The sequence below is a fragment of the Ceratotherium simum genome, chromosome 25 (genome assembly GCF_057802395.1).
Source record: "Ceratotherium simum simum isolate JZ-2026a chromosome 25, ASM5780239v1, whole genome shotgun sequence".
Lineage (NCBI taxonomy): Eukaryota > Metazoa > Chordata > Mammalia > Perissodactyla > Rhinocerotidae > Ceratotherium > Ceratotherium simum.
Genome location: NC_141924.1, coordinates 6,467,623 through 6,486,371, shown reverse-complemented (window position 1 = coordinate 6,486,371; position 18,749 = coordinate 6,467,623). Strand labels below are relative to the sequence as shown.

General features: G+C 41.6%; 1 protein-coding gene across 2 annotated transcripts in view; it reads right to left on the bottom strand.

Annotated features, from left to right (window-relative positions):
• EFCAB6 (EF-hand calcium binding domain 6) overlaps positions 1-18,749 on the bottom strand; it is a 250,224-nt gene that overhangs the window by 215,690 nt on the left and 15,785 nt on the right. For both annotated transcript variants that reach the window (XM_087448778.1, XM_087448779.1), the window contains 2 exons: positions 14,155-14,303; positions 5,873-6,084 (listed from right to left, as the gene is read on the bottom strand). In XM_087448778.1, the coding sequence (XP_087304904.1) occupies positions 5,873-6,084; positions 14,155-14,303 (361 nt within the window). The remainder of the gene's footprint in view (positions 1-5,872; positions 6,085-14,154; positions 14,304-18,749) is intronic.

Genomic DNA, 18,749 nt, shown 5'->3' with positions numbered 1-18,749 from the left:
CCTGACAGTCAAACATTCTCGACATGGCCCTGAAATAAAATTAAAGCTAAAGTAAATTCACTATAACCAGAAAATTCTTTTCTAATTTTAAGGGTGAAATTCCCATGAAGTATTTTACCAGTTTTATACCTGTCCAGTTAGGCTCACTTTAACTATTGAAAAAGAAAGCTTGCATCACCACACAGGTTAGTCATCAGAAGATCTAGAAAGGTCTCACACACTGTGAACGCCAGGGACTGGGAGAGAAGCCCTGCCCTCATTCCCAGTGAACTCGGCCTCCTGAAAACGTACCACATCCAGCCCGCTTGATTTATACACAGGTCACAGGAATTCAAGGTTCAAGAAAAACAGGTTTATTATTTAAGACAGACTTCCAGGACCTGTTTTTTAAAGTCTCTGAAGTTCTACAGTTCTCAGTGACTTCTTTTAAGAACAGATGTAGCTTTTAAAAACGGATACACATCTTACATTCTCTGTCCTTTTGCTCTTCCCACATAGCTGATTAGTTTGGGAAGATTGTCAGCATTTTAAATTAACATTAGATCCTGAACGTAGGGAGACATTGGCAGGGAATAATATTTTAACTCTCCGTTTGTTATCAAGTAGCAGTGAAATCAAGCCTATGAAGAAACCGACGCAATGTTTGCAAAGGATGAATGTTCTCTGAAGGCAAGGGAACATTCCCATACGACTCAGCAATTCCACTCCTAGGTGTTACCCAAGACAAGTGAGAGCGGACGTCCACACAGACGCCTGTACATGGATGTTCACAGCAGCGTTGTTCCCAAAAGCCGAAAAGTGGAAACAATCCAAAGGTCTGTCAACAGATGATAAAACAAGGCAGTCTGTCCACACAATGGAATATTATTCAGCCATAGAAAGGGATGAAGAGCTGATTCGTGCTACAACATGGACGAACCTTGAAAGTATTGTGCTGCATGCAAGAAGTCAGACGCAAAAGATCATATATTGTTTTATTCCATTTATATGAAATGTCCCGAATAGGCTCATCTCTTGTGACAGAAGGTAGATTAATGGTTGTCATGGACCACGGGAAGGAGGAATGGGGAGTGACTGCTAACAAATATGCAGTTTCTTTTAGGGGTGATGAAAATGTTCCGGAAATGGATAGTGGTGATGGTGGCACCACTCTGTGAATATATTAAAAACCATTAACTTGTACCTTTTTAAATGGTGAATTTTATGATTTATAAACTATATCTTAATAAATCTTTTATTAAAAATGTAGATAAAGAGTGATATGTGAGAGAATCAATACATACTATTTGTAAAAGTTTATAAGTGATTAAGGGGAAACATTTTTTAAAAAAATCAGAAGAGAAAGGCTCTTTATCTTTCTTGTCCCTTCCCTTCTTCTCTGTCCATTCCCTGGTAATTCAGTCCGAAAGTCATTAGAAGGGGCAGAGAAAAATGGTGTCTGCAGCGTTGGGGGGAGCCATGGTAGTCCAGAGTGGGATGTGAGCCCAAGCGGGGTGAAGAGGGCATCCACGTGGGGGTGGGGGAGTGCTGGAGACGGGAGACGAGTCACATACCAGGGAGACTGATCAAATAAGGAAAGATACTAAGAATAATAGAAGCCAAGTTTCTCATTGTCCGAAAAGGCAGTTACAATATCAAAAGCAAGAAAACTGGAATGAACCCTGAGGTGTTGGATTAGAATTGGTGGTACTGGTGTGAACTCATGGTTCAATATACAGAGAGATTGATATAGAAATAACTATAGATGTAAATATATGTGTGTAGGAAAAAATGTATCCCCAGGAGCTCTGCCCACTGAGACGGCCAGGAGCAGGGACATCCCAGTGGCAATGAGCAGCCCTAGTGCCCAGATCCCGGATTTTGAATATCTTTTTCCATTAAAAGGAACCAGAGCTCTTTGGAGAAATGGATGATTCTAGGACCAAGGCAATAAAAGTACAGATGAGCTTGGAATATCTTCTATCAGAAAGCAAGGCAGTGCTCAAAGAATGATGGAGACATGTCAAAAGGAGCCAGAAACCAACCTGAAGGGGCTCCTACTGGCCAAACTAGGGACAATTTAAACATTAAAATAAATAATGAAAGTAATGGATCATAACCCACTTAATAAAATAGGAAATCTTGAGTCCCTGCCAACATATAAATAATAAGTGAATAAATTGAAAGCTTGATGAGGAATGGAACATTTACATAGTTTCAAAGTTTCTCCCACGAAATGCTTATTAATTAAAAAGTGCATAAAGAATACCTGACCATGAACAAGTCTGATAGATCCCACCTTACGTGACTACCAGCAGCAATGGGAGAGACTGAAATCGCGTGCAACCTAACAAAATGCAATGAGAAGAACACAGTATCATTTCTGTGATATTCCTCCCCAAAATGCAAGCCTGAATCTAGTCATAAGGAAACATCAGATAAACTCAAACTGGGGATACCCTACAAAATAAGAGGTCTGCAATGTGTTAAATGAAAAAAGCATTAAATGAAGGCTAAGGAAAAACTAAAGAACTGTTCTAGACTGAGGGAGACTCAGGAGATATGACAACCAAATGCAACGTATGATTCCGATCTGGATCCTACAAGACACACAAGGAAAGATTGGCAAAACTTGGCTGGATTCTGGGGCCACAACAGAAGTAATGAGTTGATACCAATGTCTTTAACTGATAGTTGGATTGTGGGTATACAGAACAGTGTCCTTGGTTACATAGAACAGTGTCCTTGCTTGAAGGAAACGTACACTAACATATTTGGGATGATGGAGCCACTTACTCCCAAATGGTTCAGGAAAAAAATATTGTTCTTCGCACTACACTTCCAAATTTTCTGTAACTTTGTGATTGCTTTTTAAAAAATTATAAAGCAGAAGAAGTCATGGTAGAGAAAGCTCACAACAGACCAACTTTCCACAGGAAACAACTATAAACTCTAGTCAAAATACAAAAAATAACTATCTAAAGGCTCTGGAGAGTGAAGAAAAGCAGGCAGATTTTGGAGGAAGTCAAAACTTAGGGGACAAGTATGGAGGGAGTTTCCTGTTCTTAATGGTTTTAGCCTAAGAGCAGGCCTCAGTCAGTGCCCAGCACAAAGCAGCTCAAACCCCAAAAGAAAACCCACTGCCTTTCTGGGCTGAAGAACCAGCACACAGAACCCAAAGCAACCACAGCCACTAAAAATGTGCGGGGGGTCTCAGACAGGAGTGAGAAAGAGGAGGAGACCCACTTTCTGTGTATAAACTCTGTCCAGGTTTCCAGCTGACGCCCAAACCACGTGTGTGCAGCTCAAACTCAGAGACCCGCCTAAAGATAAGAGCTGAACTGAGATATGAGCCACGGCCCACTGCAGGCAACACAGAGTTTGCAAGTCAACTGTCTGCCACAGCAACAGTATCAGCAGTCTTCAGAGGAATATCACAGAATCCGGAGTCTCCACAGCATTCCCAGTGTTGAGCGCTGTACTGGCTAACCAACAGCCACAGCCACACGTGGCTACTGAGCACGTGGAATGTGGCCAGTGCCACTGATGAGCTGAATCCTTTGTTTTATTTAATGCTGATTAATTTAAATTTTAAAGTTAATTCAGTTATTGGAAAACTTTTAAGTATGTTTGGAACAACTGGGTATGTGAATCTAGTATTTTAATTGTAAATTTTATGGAATCTAAATACAGATCAAGTATTTCCAATGGAAATTTCATGTCTAAATTGAGGTCTGCTGTAAGTGTAAAGTACATCAGGTTTTGAAGACTTACTACACGGGAAAGAACATAAAATATCCTATTAACAATTTTTAGTAGTGATTATGTGTTAAAATGAGATAATATTTTGGCTATATCTGGTTTAATAAAATATTATTAAAATCAATTTCACCTATTTCTTTTTTATTTTTTTAATGTAGCTACTAGGAAATTTTAAATTACATACGTGGCTCACGTTATATTTCTATTGGACAGTGCTGGTAACGGATATTATCCAAATATACTCAAATAAGAAGAACCAGACAAATGTGACTCTTCTCAAGGGAAAAAAATCAATGCAGATCAACCCTAAGATGACCCAGATGTCAGAAATATCAGACGAGGAATTTAAAGCAGCTATTTTAACTATGCTCAAAGAATTCAAAGAATGCTCACAATTGAAGGAAAAACCAGGAAATCTAAGCAGATAAATAGAAATTATAAAAAAGAACCAAATGGAAATTCTAGAACTAAAAAATGAAATGTCTAAAATTCAAAATTCACTGAATGGGCTTAATAGCAGAATAGAGATGCTAAGAAAGAGTCTTAAACTTGAAGATTGACCGATAAATATTATCCAATCTGAAAAATAGAGAGAAAAAAAGATTTAAAAAGATGAACAGAGCCTCAGGAGCCTGTGGGACAATACCAAAGTGTCTGAGAGAGGAGAGGATGGGGTAGAAAAAATATTTGAAGAAATAATGCCTGAAAACCTCCCAAATTCAGAGAAAGACAAAGTTAGAGGGAAGAGAAAACCCTGCAACAGTAGCGTGATATGGTCAAGAAGAAACAAAAAATAGATCTTCAAATATTTTTTTAAAAATAGCAAAAAGGAGAGTCAGTCCCTGAGGTCAAGACTGAAATTCAGGAATGCCTAAAATTCACTGGGCTGTTTTTTTCCCTAACGCATAATTCCCCTGTGGTAAAAGTAAGCAATTTGGATTGGGTTGGGTTATTCAACAAGTTCTAGAAAGAAACAGACTTTTAAATACTATGAAATAGCATGCAGCCAGACTCTGATTAAAAACAAAAGAATGAGTAAAAATACATATTTTTGTGTGTGTGTGTGTGTGTGTGTGTGTGTGTGTGTGTGTGTGCAAACTCAGTTACTGGGCTACTGGGCTGGAAGGCAGACTACAGATATTCCCACTCAACTTTTCCACTCTTGTATTACTATATTGATCCTTGTGGATTTATTTCGAGAGTATTTAATTCTGACTGTATCGTGTACTCCTTTTTTAATGGCCCTGAGGGCCCAGATCACACCAAATTTTTACTATTTACACCTCCCTGGAATGGAACACCACCGGGAGGCCCAAGGGCCCATCCTCCACATCCCTCCCGGAGTACTGCATCACCCCTGCTGCCAACCCTTCGCTGGCTCCCTACAGCCTCCAGGACAAAGGTCAAACTCTCTTACATGGTGCTTTTCAGGACTGGCCCTCCAGCCACAACCTGACACATATCCCCTCACTTCAGATATAAATGACTCCACCCAGTTCCCTGAATAAACACGTCATGCTGATTTGGGCATCCAAGCTTTCACATAGGCTATTCCCTCTACCTATAACGCCCTTCCCTTCGTCTTTCATCTGGCTAATACCCACTCCTTAGGCAAAACTAAGCTAAATACGCCCTCCCCCCAAAAGCCTTCCTAGACTACCATCCCTCATTTTTAGACAGCTCTCCCTCCTCTAACTGTCACACCTCTCTGTAATTACCCTGTCCCAGCACTAATCAGCACTTCCAGAGGTCTCCCCCTGGACTGGGACCCCTTCAAGGGCGGGCCCCTGTCTGACTGCTCTGCTTTGAGTCGAGCATATAGTAGATGCAAGAACAAATGCTGAAATACTAAGTTCCAAAATATAAGTCGACCAAATACCTTTTATATGGAAGCCTTAAAAAAAAAACTAAAAGAAAATGACTGTAATAGTGCTACAGGCAAAATAGGACCCGAGTACATGCTGATCATCCCAAATCTGCCAGAATTTAATTAAACGAATTGTGAAAAATAAACAAAACACTGACCACTCATTTGGGACAGTGGGGGGAAGTCAGTGTGAGTTACACGCTCCTGTCACCGGCTTGATCTCTTCCGTAGCTGGGTTCTTCTAAGTCGTTACACATACTGTACCTGAGCCAGTACGTCTTGAAACTGTTCTCTGGTGAGAGGCAGCAGGAAGGTCGTGACAATTCTTCTCAGTTCACTCTTTGACACCGTCATGTTCTGAGCTGTATCAAGCAGCTGAAAGGCTTTCTTCAACTCATCTCCTTTGTCAGTAATTTTTTGAAATAAAATCCGTTTAACATCTAAGAAGGACAGTATTGGATTTGCAACAGCTGTGGCTATAAAAGAGATACAGCTATTTAGTAAACGTGCTTAAAGCTAAGCTACTAAAAACCATTTCACTGTGTCCTAGAATCCAACCAACTTCTATGACAGTATTTCTTCCAGTCTACGTAGGTTACACATCTGACCATTAGACGACTCACAATGGCAAATCGACAGTCATTTTTTCACCTCTGAAATTTGGTCAATATAAAATCACATTAGAAAGAAAAAAAACAAGGCAAAGATAATCTTCCCTGTAAAGGACCTATGTCACTACAGGTGAAAAACATAGATATTGGAATAATACTAAGAATCAATATCATTTCAAATAAATCTTTAAAATATTGTATTCACTTTTCATCCTCTTGCCAATTTTTGAGAGGAAAACGGAAGTCTTAAATCTAGATCATTTCTGTTTCAAAGACAAGGAAGAGGTGAGAATAATCCAGACACTAAAAAGTAAGGAAAGAATGTTTAGAGTGCTCTACATAAGCTTCCAGGGATTTGCACTCCCCGGGAGGAAAAGGAGCAGTGTCCCAGCTGTCATGCATTAGGTCCCAGGGCTCTCCATGTCACAAAGGAGAGCTGATACCCTACAGGCCTCCCTCCCCTCTGTCTAAGAGGAAAACAAGTAAATCTAGTGGCTACAGATCAACTCACGGCACCAATCAGTACCCTGAGCATGAAGACCCGATTATTCCATCTGGATATTTTATAACCTACCAGGGAAAGAGGAGGCTAAGAATAATGGTAGTTCAGTAAATCTCTTATATTTATTTATGAGATTGCAAAGGCTTGGTGACCACAGTTTATTTAGTAGCTCTGTCTTACATAGTAAATTCTGGATGTGTGCTAAATGTCTTGCACACTGCCTCATCTTTTATAAACTTATTCACAAGCAGGAGCTAGGGAAGAATGACTCTAGTTATTTCCCTCCAAATGAGAATTTCTTATCCAGCTATTGAGCCTTCCTGGCATGAGGACAGTGATGGCTTTAGTCTTGGGGTGACCTAGGCCAGATGACAGACTCAAAGGACAGGATCTCTAAGTGCCAACTTGGACCCACTCAGAGGGCACTCAGGGATTTCCTCACATCTGTAAGATGCCCTGAGCTGTCTTCTGTTGGAGGTGGTAAAACAGAGAACGTGTCGGCGCCCCCCAAGTCGCTGCTGTGGAGATCTGCTGCGTGCCCTAACCTCACGAGAAGCAGCATGGCGGGTCCCGGGGACCACTTCGATCCTTCCCGGGGGCTGCGCTGGCTATCACCACTGCTTCCTCATCTGGGTGAGGGCCGAGCAGACACAAGGCTCATGCCGGCTGCTGGGGACGCCTCTCACTCACGATGCCCACAGCCTCCCCAAGGAAGGGGATTGCTTAACTGGGATACACTGGAGACCCAGAACAGAGGGTGGTTGATTTGGGTGACAGAATGAAGGTCTCAGGAAAAGCTTCTTAGAGGAAAGAGGTGACACTTCAACTGCAACGTGGTGTTCCCAAGAGTGAGAGGGGCTGGAAGTGGGAGGTGCTGTGGAGGACAGCCAGCCTAGGCAAGGAGAAGAGGAGCGGACCAGCAGAGGAGGCATCAGCCAGGAGACGAGACTGCAGAAGCCAGCAGGAGCCAAACCCTGGGCGGTCCCGCCCCTGGCTTTGTGCTCTGGTTATGGGATGCCACAGTGGGATCTTCATAGGGAGAATGACATAACCCAATATTCATTCTTGAACTGCACTCTGGTATCACATGTAGGAGGGACAGAAAGGGGAGGAAAGTGATGCTATGAGATGGCGTACTGGGTCACTACTGCTCAGGCAAGCATTAATGGAGGCCTGCACTAATGTGGTGGTCACGGAGTCAGAAGCAGGGGTGAATAAAAGAGATGTTAAAATAGACAAGGTAGAATCTACAGAATCTTCTGATTTAACGTGCAGGGTGAGGTAGGGGAAGAGGATAAAGTCTACGTATGCAGTGTGGGTGGCTGGGTGGTTGGTGACACCCTTCACTGAGAAAGGGCCTAGTGGAAGATGTGGCAGATGGTATTTTCCAAGATGGCCTCAACAAGATCTCCATCACACATCTTTTTCACAAGGTCATGTTAACACTCCTCCCATCAAAAAGTGGGGCATATGTGCCTTCTCCTTGAATCTGGGTGGGCCTATGACTACAGCAGAAATGATGCTATATGATCTCCAAGACAAGGTCACAAAAGGCTTTACGGCTTCTGCCGGGTCCTCTTAAGATGCTCACACCAGTCGCCATGCTGTGAGGAAGCCAGGAAGCCTCACAGAGGCCATGTGTAGGTGTTCTGGCCAAAAGCCCCAGCTGAGGTTCCAGCCAAGAGCCAGCATCCACTGCTGGCCGTTCCAGGGAGCCAGCCTTCAGAGGATTCCAGGCCCCCGATGTCAAGCCACCCCAGCCTTTGCACCTCCCCCGCTGGGACCCGCCCAAACTGCAGATCTGCGAGCGAAATACATGACTGATGACACTGCGAACCTCTCTATTTAGAGCAGTTTGTACATAACAAGAGACACCTGGAACTGAAGAGAAAAACGTTTGTGGGAAAGCTAATGAGTTCAGTTTGGGATATCTAAGTGGGGATGTCCATTTGAAAACTGAATACACAAATCTAGAGATCAGAAGAGGGTGGGGCTGGAGACGCGGGTGTGGGAACCGGCTGTGTGGAAGCCACAGGCGAAGCACGCCAGGCAGGAAGAGAGGGAGGGAGCCTCGCAAAACACTGACTTTTAAGTGAAATTCATTCACTCAAAAAATATTTCTGAGCACCTATCATATTTCAGCCGCTGCTCTAGGCACTGAGGGTACTACAGTGAACAAGACAGGGAAGATCTGCTCTTGGAGAGCTTAGAATCTGGAGGGGAGAAGATAGACCAGAAACAGATAAATAAATAAATTACATGGTAATGGTGGGTAGTGACAAGTGCAGCAAAAGCAGTAAGACAGAGCAACGAGCTGCAGAGTGGCAGGAGCTGCCTTAGGTGGAGCCGTCAGGGAAGTCCTCTAAGTAGGCTGATGAGCTGCCCCGAATGATCAAAGGAGCCAGCCAGCCAAGAAGCTGTGGTAGGAACGTCCTAAACAGGGAAAGGAGCAACAGGTAAAGAACGCTCGAGCAAGAATGACCCTGATGTATCCGGGAAGGCCAGAGGCCAGTGTGGACAGGGTGGCATGTGTCGAGTGAGACGGAGGGCAGTGATGCTGGGATCAGGGCGGGTGACGCCTCGGGTGCCTGCACAAGGATTGGGGTTTTCTTCAAGCAGGGTAGTGATCTTCTCGAACACGTGTTGTTTTTTAAATATCACTCTGGCTGCTATGGAGAGAGGAGATTACAGAGCACCAAGAAATGAGGAAAGAAGACCAGAGAGGAGGCAAATCCAAGAGGCCAAGAAGAGGTGCTTGTGCGTTGAACCAGGTGGTAGCCCTGGATGTGGGGAACAAAAGTGGACAGAACAGAGATATAACCCAGAAACAGAGCAGACAAGGTCCTGCTGATAGACTGACTCAGTGGGGTGGGGGGTGGGGGTGAAGAAGAAGAGAAATCAAGGACAATTCCTAAGTGTTGGACTTGAGGAACCAGATACACGATGATGCCATTTACCAAGACGGAGAACACTGGGAGTCAAGAGATGTGTTCGGCCAGTTCATGTTTGAGATGCCCGTGAGATGAAGTCCAAGCAGAAAAGTCAGGGAGGCACCTGGAGACACAATCTGGAACCTAGTAGGGAAGTCAGAATGGGGCATTCATTTTGTTTACAGCTGGTATACAGGGACACGGAGCCAGATGCTCACCTGGGGGAGGGCGGACAGGGAGAAGAGGATTGGGCATAGGCCCCGAGGGAAAGAAGGGACTTAAAACTCCCACGAGGCTTCCAAGGATGCTCAGAAGGGGTCGCTCCGTGCCGCCTTCTCCATTCCTCACTGTCACGTGGCATCTCAGAAGCAGCTGATAGCTGCATGATTCAATGTCAGCTACTGAACACTATTTCTCCCTCTGCTCACCCAGCCTGGAATTCCTCCTCCTGCTCCCAGTGTCACAGAGGGACCCCTCTCGTTAACTTATGTCTCTGTCTTGAAATCTTTTTTCAGACTTTTCTTGTATATTTTTAGTTGCTTTCCAAGAAGCCTTATCTTTGCAATCAATATTTCTAATTTAAAAGTATCAGAAAATATTGATCTGAAATTACTTGAAGGAAAACTTTTTATTTCATGTGCCTAATGCAACTGCTGAGATTTAAAATGAAAGCAGTAACCAAACTTGCATAACCTGCTAGTTAGTGGGAGTACAAATTGATATAATCTTTCTGAAGGGCACTTTGACAAAATTTTCTACATCCGTTTAGGATCTAGAAAGTCACAACAGACTGTCACTCTCACCCTAACAATGAGAACAAGTAGGATAAGCTTAAAAAGACAGAGTTTTTGAAACACACCAGAGAACTGAGGATGCACAGAAACCAAATTCCAGAAAGGACAAGCCACTCCTCAGAGAGAAAAGACCCAGGACTCCTTTCATCCTTGCAGAGCCATGGGAAGAAAAGCAAATTCACTCTGGACAGGAGTAAGGAAAAAACAACCAGCCATTTAGCAGCCACACGTGGACTGGTGTGATGGATTTGCATCCCGGAAGCTGTCGCACAGCAAAGCCGGGGGGAGGCACGGCCTGCACGACACGCCCCGAGGCCCGCAGGGTCTTCCGCCAGAGTAAGGCAGCGCTCCCCACAGGCTGAGGAGCACAGGGGGAAGAAGTGAGGCGAGTCCCTCTGAGGCATAGGGCGCCTTCACGGAGCGCCCCCCAGCGGCCCACGACAGATTGGAGGCAGGGTGTCAGGGTGGAAAGAGGCCTCCCGAGGTGCAGAAAGCTAGTGGCGGGGCTCAAGGACAAGGAGAACTCCCCAGAGACTTTCCAAAACTGGCAGCTGGTCTCAGAAGGCAGAGGCAGAGGTCTCAGAAGATTCCCCCCCACCGCCCCCCGGGTCGGAGTTCAAGCCCCGGGGGAGGGAAGCATCTGAAACCAGGGGTTACCTACATCCAACAGAAACTCCAACATGTCCCCACACAGCTCAATTCAGAGATTAAACTGAGCTAGCCCCTCTCTCTAGAAGCCTGAGAAGAAGGGGCATTCCTTTTTCTGGTGCCAAATATTATCTACGTCTGTCTCTACTGTTCTTTACACACATGTCTGGTACTGAATCTGTTTAAAATTGCAAGACAGGTAAAATAAGAAAAGGGGACCTAATCAGAGCAAAAACAGTCGTCAGATGACCCACAGAGAGAACAGAGGCAGAGAAGATCAGGTATTTAAATTAAGAATGATAAATATGTTAAAGAGGTTAAACGAAAAATTGACAACATGCTGAACATATGGGGAATTTCAGGAGAGAAATGGAAACTATTTTTTTAAAGCACATGAAAAAGCTAGAAATTAAAAATACCACGTCACAGGTGAAGAATTATTTGATTTGCTTAATAGCAAACTGTACATGATAGAAGAAAGGACTAGTGAATATAAAGTCGGGTGGATAGAAATTATTCAAACTGGAACACAAACAAACAACATTTAAAAAGTAAACAGGGTATATAATATGTGTGGCTCACAGATTCACCCCATGAATTGTGCTCAGTTAATAAATGAGTTACACAAGTACATGTCTACATATATATGTGCATGCATGAAAGAGAGGTAGCCAAACACCTTTGCAGAGGAAAATGGTGCTAGGATACATTACATACATATATTTAAAAATAATTTTTTAATTTAAGAAAGAAAAAATCAGTACATTAAAAAACACCATCAATAAAAATAAAAGGCAAGTGACAAATGAAAAAAAGACACTGATGGCACATAAGGCAGATAAAGGATTAATATCTTTAATACAAAGAGAGCTCAGACAAATCACTAAAAAGACCAACCCACAGCAGGTAAATGGGCAGAGGATATGGAAAGGCAGCTTACAAAAGAAAAAGACATAAACCTGATAAACTTGAGAATCAAAGTTAACCTTACCATTAGACAAATGCAAATTAAAATCACAATAGAATATTGTTTTTGCACATCAAATGGACTAGAGGTAAAAGATAATGTTCTGTGTTGGGATACTCAGAAATAAGCACTTTTGACTGTTATTTATGGGGACGTACAGGCAGAGCTTCCTACCGGGCACTGTGGGAGAGTTCAAGAGCCTTAAGAGTGTGAAAGCCCTTGAATCCGGTAACCCCACTTCACTCCAGTCTTCTCTGTACCATCAGAAAGTCAGCTAAATACACTAGGCTGTATCCAAAGCATATTGTAGATGTGGCGCTATCAGGCTGAACAGATTCACTATTGGCGAGAAATTTTTGTGTTGGAAATGGCTAGTTAACCCCTTATCCATCCTCCCCTTTTTCCTTAGAAACAGAAACCCTGAGATTTGGGTAGACTCCTGGCCATCTGAAATAAAGTCTGTATCTACCAGGCTCCCCAATAGATGCACGTGACATGTGATTCAAGTCTCACCAACTGTAAGTAACCACAAGCGTCAAGTGTGACTTCCAACTAGAACACCTTCCCCCTGCTAACAAGGCAAAATCCAACTGATCCTCTCATGACGTCCCCTCTGGGTCCTTCTGGTTGCTGGGGCTGTGCACTCACAGTGCTTTGTATGAGCTTATTCCGATAGCTCACTCTACCGGAATTCTTTATCTCCCTCTCCAGACTGTGAGCTCCTCTAGGCCAGGCCCTCTATTGGATCCATCTCTTTCAGTACCTATGACAGTTCTTGCCACATATTAGGGCTCGGAAAATGTTTGAGAAGGAAGGAAAAGATATATACTTTTGGGAAATTATAATGTCAAACTTTATTGCTTTAAAACTGAGTGAGTGATCCAAATGAGTTGAAAACATGTCCACACAAAAACCTGCACGCAAATGGTTATAGCGGCTTTATTCATAACTGCCAAGACACGAGAGCAACCACAATGTTCTCCAGTAGTGAAAAGATACACAAACTGTGGCACATCCATACAAGAGAATATTATTCAGAAACAAAAAGAAATGAACTATCGCACCAGGAAAAGACATGAAGGACACTTGAGTGCCTATTGCCAAGTGAAAGAAGCCATTCTGAAAAGGCTGCACACTGCATGATTCCAACTATATGACATTCTGGAAAAGGCAACACTATGGAGACAGAAAAAGGATCAGTGGTTGCCGGAATTAGAGGGAGGGAGGGATGAACAGATGGAGCACAGGGGATTTTTAGGGCAGTGAAACTATTCTGTATGATGTTATAATGGTGGACACATGTATTTATACATTTATCAAAACTCAGTGAATGTACAACACAAAGAGTGAACTCTAATGTAAACTGCAGACTTCAGTTAACAATAATGTACCGGGCCGGCCCCGTGGCTTAGCAGTTAAGTGCGCGCGCTCCACTGCTGGCAGCCCGGGTTCGGATCCCGGGCGTGCACCGATGCACCGCTTCTCTGGCCATGCTGAGGCCGCGTCCCACATACAGCAACTAGAAGGATGTGCAGCTATGACATACAACTATCTACTGGGGCTTTGGGGGAAAAATAAATAAATTTTAAAAAATTAAAAAAAAAAAACAAAAAACAATAATGTACCAATAATGACTCATCAATTGTAACAAATGCACCTCACTAATGCAAGATGTTAACAATAGGGGAAACTGGGGGTGGGGAGTGAAGGGGTATATGGGAACTCTCTGTACTTTAGCTCAATTTTTCTGTAAACCTAAAACTACTCAAAAAAATAAAGCCTATTAATTAAGAAAAAATTGAGGGAGGAAGTATACTAGATAACATAGTAGTTAAGTCTATGGATTCTGGAATCACATTGTCTAGGTTCAAATCCCGACCCTGCCACTTAAAAACTGTGTAACTTTTGGGCGAGTGGCTTAATCAACCTGTGCCTCAGTTTCCCCACAAACAAAATAGGGACAATAATAGAATCTACTTCATAGCTTTATTGTGAAGATTAAATGACACATGAAGCCTTCGTACAGAGTCTGGTCCATACTAACCACACATAAAGTGATATCTACTGTTAGTATTTTTGCTCATGAATACTCACTTGAAGAAGCAGGTCTGAACGTATTTTGGAAACCATTCCTGGAGTACACTCTACATGGTGAAGAATGGGGTCTTAAATACGTGAATTTTCGTGTGTGAGGATACGAAGTTTGCCGATCTGGTATCATCGCCATTTTGCACGTTAAATCCCTGTGGTATAAAAGAAAACAGATTACGTCATCTTCAAGCACACAGCACAAACGTGGCCACCGCCACCTAGTCCTCTTCTGAAAGGACAGCCAGAGACTATAAAAATGCTGCTGGTCATGACCTTCTCGCCAGTGTCTCAAAGCCTATTCTTAAAGTGAACACAAAGTCATGATTTTAGACTCCTTGTTTTTAGAAGATCCAATAATCTTCAAAAATGGGAAAATAAAGAAACTTTTGGATAGGAAAACCCACCTGCATCTTGACTATCACTGATTCACTTCTCTGCTGGGCAGTAAGGGCAGAAAGTTTGGATTCCCTGAGGTCTCTTGAAGTGCCTCGCTGCATATCCAACACACACAGTCAGAGGCAGGGCTGGAGACAACAGCACCAGAAATGGTGGAGTAAGAACCTCTGAAAATCCTCTCCTCCACAAAAGCAATGAGAACTCTGGCAAAAACTGTCAGCATCAACTGTTTCAGAACTCTGGAAATTAACCAAAGGTTTGCAGCAATCTAGGGAACATTTATTCATGAAAGGTGGCAGAATCTCGGTATGGACACCAAGTTTTGTGGCATTTTAACTTCCCCTATTCCCCTCTCTCCCCACCCCCAAATCTGCAGTAGCCTTGAAACCAACAGCCTGCAAACGGTGACAAGCCAGCAGCCTGACAGCCACTGGGCAGAGCAGAAGAGGGATGGAGCTCCTTCAAAGCCCCATTACCAGAAAATTTTCATTATTTGACCTACCTGCTGGTTCCCTGAAAGAGCCCACTCACGAGGCTGTCTTTATCTGAACTGATTCAGAGCCTTCCCAGTGAGAACAGGCTACAATCAAAAGGCATTTGTTGAAAAACATCAGAGGTAATGGTTATTTAAAATCTTAGCTGCCTGAGGGGGTGAATAACAGATGGAGCAAATAATAGACTAACCAAAAAGCTTAAAGGGAAAAGCTGGGGGGTGAGACGTCCACAGGGGCTTTGAGAAGCTCCCACACATTCCTGGGAATCGAGAAGGCCACTCTCATGCATAGGGCTGTGAGCATGTCCAGGGCTATGTGCTTGCTCAGGAAAGACCTAAGAAGACCCCTAAACTCTCACCTCTGGCTGACCTTGAGGCTCTGCACAAGCAGAAAGTGAAGGCGAAAGTAGAATTGTAAACTGCCTGGCTGGGTGTTGAAGGCATTATCCAGCACACACAAAAAACCCCTCAGCAAAGATCATAAGACTTTTGTGTCCAGGCATTTAAGGAAATCTCTGTCCAATCATGAGCTGACCACTAAGCTAACCAATCAGAGACTTCAGTGGCCATACATGACAAAGAATGCAGACTTTACAAAGTTAGTTTAGAAAAGTCACCAAACAAACAACAAAACATGGAAAGAGAATATGATTTTAAGAATTGCCACATTATTAAAACGTCTAGTTTTCGAGAAAAAATTTATGAGACATGCCAAAAAAAAAGGAAGTATGGCCCATACATAATTGTCTTCAGAAACCATACAAGCAAGAAAAGAGTGGAATGAAATATTTAAAGTGTTGAAAGGAAAATAAAGAAACACCAACCAAGAATTCTGTATCCAGCAAAATTATTCTTCAAAAGTTAAAGATAAATATAAATACTTTATCAGACAAACAAAAATTGAGAGAATTTGTTACCAGCAGACGTGCTGCTTGCAAGACATGTTAAAATAAATTCTTCAGAAAGAAGAAAACATCATATGAGTCAGAAACTCAGATCTACATAAAGAAACTTTGGAAGAGAATTAGAGAAAGAATAAATGAAGGTAAAACAAACATATATGCACCTAATAACAGAGCCCCAATATACACAAAGAAAAAAACTGATAAATTTGAAAGGAGAAATAGACTCTTCAACAGTAATAGCTGGAGACTTCAATACTCCACTTTTAATAATAGATAGAACGACTAGACAGATCAAAAAGCAAATAGAAGACTTAAACAACGTTATAAACCAACTAGACCTAAGAGACATCTAAAGAACACACTCACCTAATGACAGGAGAATATACATTCTTCTCCAGTGCACATGGAACATTCACCAGGATAGACCATATATTAGGACATAAAACAAGTATCAGTAAATTTTAAAGGATTGAAATCATCAAAATGTGTTCTCCAATCACACTGGATTGAAATTAGAAATCAATAACAGAGAGAAGCTGGGTAATTCACAGATATATGGAAATTAAACAACACACTCCTAAACAACCAATAGGTCAAAGAAAAAAAAATCACAAGAGAAATTAGCAAATACTTTTAGATGAATGCAAATGAAGGCACAACATATGAAAACTTATGAGATGCACCTAAAGCAGTGCTTCAAGGGAAATTTATAGCTATAAATGCCTATATTAAAAAAGAAGAAAATCTCAAATTAATAACCTAACAATATTCCTTCAGAAATTATAAAAATATGAGTAAACTAAACCCAACTGAGTAGAATGAAGGAACTGATAAAGATTAGAGCAGAAATAAATGAAGTCAAGAATAGAAAAACAGACAAAACCACAAAATGTAAGGTTAGTTCCTTGAAAAGATCAGCAAACTGACAAATTTTTAGCTAGACTGACCAAGAAAAAATGAGAAATACTCAAATTACTAAAAACAGGAATGAAAGAGAGGACATTACTACTGACCTTGCAAAACAAAAAGGATTATAAGGGAACAGTATGAACAATTGTATCCCAACAAATTAGATAACTTACATGAAATGGAAAAAAATTCTTAGAAAGACACAAGCTACTGAAACTGACTAAAGAAGAAAGAGAAAAATCTGAATAGACCTATAACAAGCAAAGAGAATGAATTAGTAAACAAAAAGAACTTCCTGCAAAAAACTCTCAAGACCAGAGAGGTTCACTGGTGAATTCTACAAAACACTTAAAAAAGAATAGTCAAAGCCAATCCTTTATAAACTCTTACAAAAAAAGAAGAGGAGGGAACACTTCGCAACACATTCTGTGAGGTCAGTATTACCCTGATACCAAAACCTGACAAAGACAGCAGAAGAAAAGAAAGCTAAACGCCAATGTTCCTTACGAATACAGGAAAAATCCTCAACAAAACACTAGCAATCTGAATCCAGCAACGTACAGAAAGAAATAGACAGCAGAACCTAGCGGGAAAATCCTAAAGAATACACACACACACACACACACACAAGTATCAGAAATAAACAAGCTCAGTAAGGTTGCAGGATTACAAGACCAATATACAAAAATCAATTGTATTTCTATACAACTGCAATGAACTGCAATTAAAACAACATGAAATTAAGAAAACAATTCCATTTACAATAGTATCAAAAAGAATAAAATACTTAAGAATAAACCTAACAAAAAGCACACCATTCATACACTGAAACTATAAAAAAATCATTGAAATAAATGAAAGAAGAACTGAATAAACAGAAAGACATCTCATGTTCATGGGTAAGACTGCAATGCTCCCCAAAGTGATCTACAGATTCAACTCAAGGCTCATGAAAACCCCAGCTGCCTTTTTTGCAGAAATTGACAAGTTGATCTTAAAATTCATATGGAAATGCAAGGGACTCAGAATAGCTAAAACAACCTTGAAAAATAAGAACAAAGTTGCAGGAATCACACTTCCTGATTTCAAAACTCACTACAAAGCAACAGTAATCAAGACAGTGCAGTGCTGGCATAAGGACAGACTTCTAGATCAATGGAATAGAATTGCGAGTCCAGAAATAAACCCCTACATGGATCACTCAGCGATTTTTGACAAGGGTGCCAAGACCACTCAATGGAGAAAGAGCAGTCTTTTCAACAAATGGTGGTGGGACAACTGGACAGCCACATGCAAAAGAATGGAGTTGGACCACTACCTCACACCTTATACAAAAATTAACTCAAAATGGATCAAAGACCAATTTAAGAGCTAAAACTATAAAATTCGTAGGAGAAAACATAGGTGTAAATCTTTGTGAGCTTGGATTAGGCAATGATATCTTAGATATGATATAAAAAACACAAGCAACCAAAGAAGGAATAGATCAACTGAACTTCATCAAAATTTAAAAATTTTGTGCTTCAAAAGACACTATCAAGAAAGTGAAAAGACAGCCCACAGAATGGAATGAATTATTTGCCAATCATATATCTAATAAGGATCTAGTATGTGGAATATATCAAGAACTCATAGAGCTCAATAATAAAAAGGCAACCCTATTTAAAAATGGGCAGTTTAAGAAATTTGAATAGACACTTTTCCCAAGAAGATACACAAATGGCCAATAAGTACATGAAAAAGTGCACATGACTGGTCACTAGGGAAATACCACAATGAGATATCACTTTACAACCACTAAGATGGCTACAATCAAAGAAATAGCCAATCACAAGTATTGGCGAGGGTGTAGCGATACTGGAAGCTTCCTACATTGCTGGTGGGAATGCACAATG